Below are 4,150 nucleotides of genomic sequence, written 5' to 3' on the forward strand. Positions count from 1 at the left end.
AGGGTAGCTATCTGTTACGCCATGCAAGCTTTAAAGCAATCAATGGGCCATTTTCTCAATGATGAGCTCGCTCCCAGAGCTTGGCCTGTGCATCATTTCACCGTTCACCACTGATACCAAGGAGGGAATAAAAAAAAGGAGACTCAAGCCAAAAAAAAAAAAGGTGCAGTATGAAACCAGGAGGTGACCACATAGGCGAATCGCCAGCAACCCCATTCATTATTGTTCGCCACAACCGGTGTAAAGTGGGGGAGGAAGCAGGTTGGGGAAAGCCTTTTAACGATCTGGAGCACCGAAAAACGAAACCAACCCCACAGAGCTAGCGCTAGAAACAGGCGTTGGTTTCTAGAACGTGCAACTCTCTCCAAGCTTCATGGTTATTATCATTCTTTATTACTATTATTATTACACTTGTCTCCTGCTACCTGAGCCTGAAGCAAAGTTGATGCGGGAAAAGGGCCATTCAGTAAAGGTACCGCGTAGTATTAGTGAGACAGACAAGTGTTCACTGATATGGTCCTCAGATCAAACCCCAGTGTCAAATTAGTGAATTATTTACTTTTTTTTTTTTTTTTTTTTTTCATTTTCCATTGCGTTTGTCCTTCGGCCCATCTGTAATGGAATTGCTGCATGCGTGGCAGTGGATTATTGCTGGTTGAAGGGCAGACATGCGAGAAGAAGCTGCAGCATAAATCAATCAATCAAATCAGCTGAATAGAATGTCAGTAAAAGATAAAAAGACTTTGTATTGTGTGCAAGAAGGCCTTCCGTTGGGGTATGTTTCTTCAACTGTGGGTGAAGATTAACGCATCCCTCTTAACTTTCCTTTTTCTTAAAGTCCAAACAGCGTACTGATATCAGAGTGTGTGAAAGCGGCGATTGAGTGAGCGCCAGTAGTAGGGGGATACAACAAAATGAATATATCCAATCCATAGAGGAACTTGTACGAATCCACCACAACCAAATGTTTTCTTTTCTTTTCTTTTCAAAGGGTTAATATATGTATTGGTATATATTAAATAAATAAATAAAAGTAAACCTCCCACAACGGGCGCGTCTAAGCCCAGTTAGCCATATAAACCAAAAAAAAAAAAAAAAAAAAAAGGATGGAAAGGGAAAGGGAAAGGAAGAAACTCCATAATTCTCCAGCTCGAGGAAATCTCAGCCGCCCAGAAACTATCAGCCAAGCCCTTCAAGTCCTTCTACCTGTGGCCAATTCGCCTACGCATTCCAATCTGCAAAGAGGGTAGGTCGGTGAAGATAATTTTTTTTTTTTTAAAAGAAAAAAAAAACAAAATCACAATAAAAAAAGGGAAGGCAGGGGAGGTTTGGGGAAGGGATAAGGAAAAATTGGAGAGAAAGAGAAAACGAGGGTATAAATTGACTTTCGAGTGTGTTGAAATGTCAAATAGTAAAGCAGTCAAAACAAACCAAAGCCAGCAAACCAAGCCATATATACCCAGGAAAAAAAAAAAAAAGATGGAGAGGAGCAAAAAGGAAAATCCCCTCAAGCCCCCCGCAGACCCGTTACAAGCATTGTTTCCCAACTCACCAAAGATTAGTCAACTGATGATCCATGATTTGATGCTGGTTTCCCAGGTGTTAAATGAAATTAACGTTAAGAAAAGCGCCAGAACACACTTGAGAGAGAAGGAGGCGGTTAAAAAGAAAAAGAAGAAGAAAAAAAAAGAGAGAGAGAGAGAGATAGGGAGAAGATTAGGAACATGCACACCTGGGGGGTATAGAATAGCCATGAATATATGAGGAAAGTCAGAACAATGGGCAAAAAATAAGGTAGAGGAGAGGGATGAATAACGTCAAGTGCAAAGAAAAAAAAGGTGAAAAGATTAAAAAAAAAAAAAAAAAAATTCTACGGGACGGGGCAGTTGACGGACGGGCAAGGAATCCCTTTGCGGCTGGGAGACAGCGGCACAAGATTCTTAATTTGTTCGTATTCATCCCATAGAAATAAAAACGAGGACGAATGTGATTGGCATTGGAATCGCGGCTCAAACTTTTGGCTGCGAGAGGCTAGCCAATAGTAAGATGAATCTCACGGAGAGAGAGGGTGGAAAGGGTTTCTTTTCCAACCAAAACGCTCACTTGGGGCGACAAACCACGATCAATGGTATCTAATGGTATCGTCTCTGCGATCAAAAGCCAGTACACATACATACACAAGTACGCGGTACTTGAGTTGCTGCCACATTGCTTTCATGCCTAGCTCACAGAACACAGGCATATAATGAAAAAGCACAGAGGAGAAGCCAGCCGAGATGGCTTGTGATCGCGTCTCACCGTGGTGAAGCGGAGGCGGTGACAACGGGCGAAGTAGGTCTGCGAAGATGCGACGATATGCCGGTGACTTTGCTTTGAACAACTGGCGGGGCGGAGGATCTTTTGGTCATCAGGGCCATTTTCTTTCGTAAGTCTGTGAGACGAGTGCGGATGCTGGCGACGACTGTAATTGGGAAGTTAGTTGGGAAACGGGTATCCCATTGAAAGAAAGACAAAAGCGGGGAACTTGAATCGAAAACACCAAGAGAGCAAAAAGAAAGCAAGAAAGAAAGAAAGAAAGAAGAAAGCTCACGTTTAGCCACAATCTGCCGATCTTCCAATTGCACCCCATTGATAACTTCATTATCAATGCCCCCACTTGCCATACCGGCTTTCTCACCCTGACCAGGTCCCTTCGACAGCACTTCCTCATCATTTTCCAAAATAGCCTCCAGCATCCTGATAGCAGTGACATACGCAATTTCACACCCAGGCAAATCCTCGCCCGTCAGCTCATTAATGGCAGCAGTTCGACTCATCTCGAGCGCGCGGTCATATATAAGCTTCTCCGCAGTGATCCCGGAGCTCACGACGATCTGATCAACAGATGTCCCCAGTCCCAGTCCTGCATCGGATCCATACGAATGGTTACCGTTGTTACTTGGGTGTGAGGGATGATCAGTAGGAAGCCGCTTCTGGGCCTCCAAAAGCTTTAGCCTCACAAACTCTGCCTTCTCCAGAACCTCATTGAAGCGGTTTCGGACCCACTGCACGACGTTATTCACCCTGGCACCAACGGTGGGGTTTGTATTACCATTGCCGTTATTGTTGTTCCCCGAACTCGAAGATGAACCACCGCTAATGCCAACAACTTCCCCAGTGTTCTTTCGCGCCCACCATGCACCAGCAATATCCATCGATTTTGCAAGCAGGGAGAGGGCTTTAACGTAGAGAACCAGGGCCTCCTGGGAAAGGGTCACAATGGCGTCGGTAGTGAGTCCACCGTCGGTTGACTGGGAAGGATCAACTTCCATATCTGGAGAAACGGTACCGGGGTGAATAGCTGTTGCAGGCTGCATAGACGGAGCCAGGGGTATCAACTGTTTGTATTTGACTTCCGCAAATCCATAAACAACGTCGCTCCGTGTCGCACATTCTTCGATAATCTGGACTGTTTTCGTATCCTCGTCGAGAGCGATTTGCGTCTTAGCTCCGTCTCCGACAACGACTAGGTTACCTTGGGGGCTAAGTGGATACACGGGGAAAGGGTTGTATGCTAGTGGTGGGGATCTTCCGCCTTTCGTTACGGTTAACGGGGGAGAAAATCCAACACCAAACAACCGCCCGCTGGCCATATTCAATGCTTTGGAGATCGCGGAGGTTGCAGAGTTAGGGCTCGGGCCGTATCTCCGTTCGTACGAACTCTGCCGATTGTGATTGGAGTCTGCTCGCGGCCTCCCAGTAACCAATTGCAAGGCACGGGAGGAGGCGTTTTGCGAGGGATTCGGTGAGTGAGCAGCGGTGGTAGCACGCCGCGGCATGACTCCCGCGGCCGGACGCGCCAACCCTTGGCCCTGTTGCCGTATACGTGGACTTGCGGCCAGCTCATCAGCAAACGCATTCACTTCCACGGCCCTCTTTTCTACGATTATATAGTCGCGTTCGAAAGCCACTTCCTGAGCAGCGCGTTCCCGTTCCCGTTCGACATCCCTGTCGTCAGTTGCTGGTTGTGGAAGGGTTCCACGATCCGCGACGTTTTCCTTAAATAACGATGATCCCGGGGAACGATGGAATTCCGAACTTTGTTGCCGTTCCATGGCACTGTGCGGCACAATTTGGTCCCCCAAATTCAGGAGGTCAAGGGGAAGAGGGG

The 4,150-nt window shown here is 46.7% G+C and overlaps 1 protein-coding gene across 1 annotated transcript in view; it reads right to left on the minus strand.

The window, feature by feature from the left end:
* Positions 1-2,031: 2,031 nt before the first annotated feature.
* The window catches only part of HCAG_07089 (conserved hypothetical protein), a gene marked incomplete at both ends in the record, with an annotated part of 3,572 nt that continues 1,453 nt past the window's right edge, over positions 2,032-4,150 (minus strand). The window contains 4 exons of the mRNA XM_001537617.1: positions 2,032-2,132; positions 2,174-2,220; positions 2,299-2,461; positions 2,591-4,098. Of these exons, the coding sequence (XP_001537667.1) occupies positions 2,032-2,132; positions 2,174-2,220; positions 2,299-2,461; positions 2,591-4,098 (1,819 nt within the window). The remainder of the gene's footprint in view (positions 2,133-2,173; positions 2,221-2,298; positions 2,462-2,590; positions 4,099-4,150) is intronic.

The sequence above is a fragment of the Histoplasma capsulatum genome, genomic scaffold (genome assembly GCF_000149585.1).
Source record: "Histoplasma capsulatum NAm1 scaffold_8 genomic scaffold, whole genome shotgun sequence".
Lineage (NCBI taxonomy): Eukaryota > Fungi > Ascomycota > Eurotiomycetes > Onygenales > Ajellomycetaceae > Histoplasma > Histoplasma mississippiense.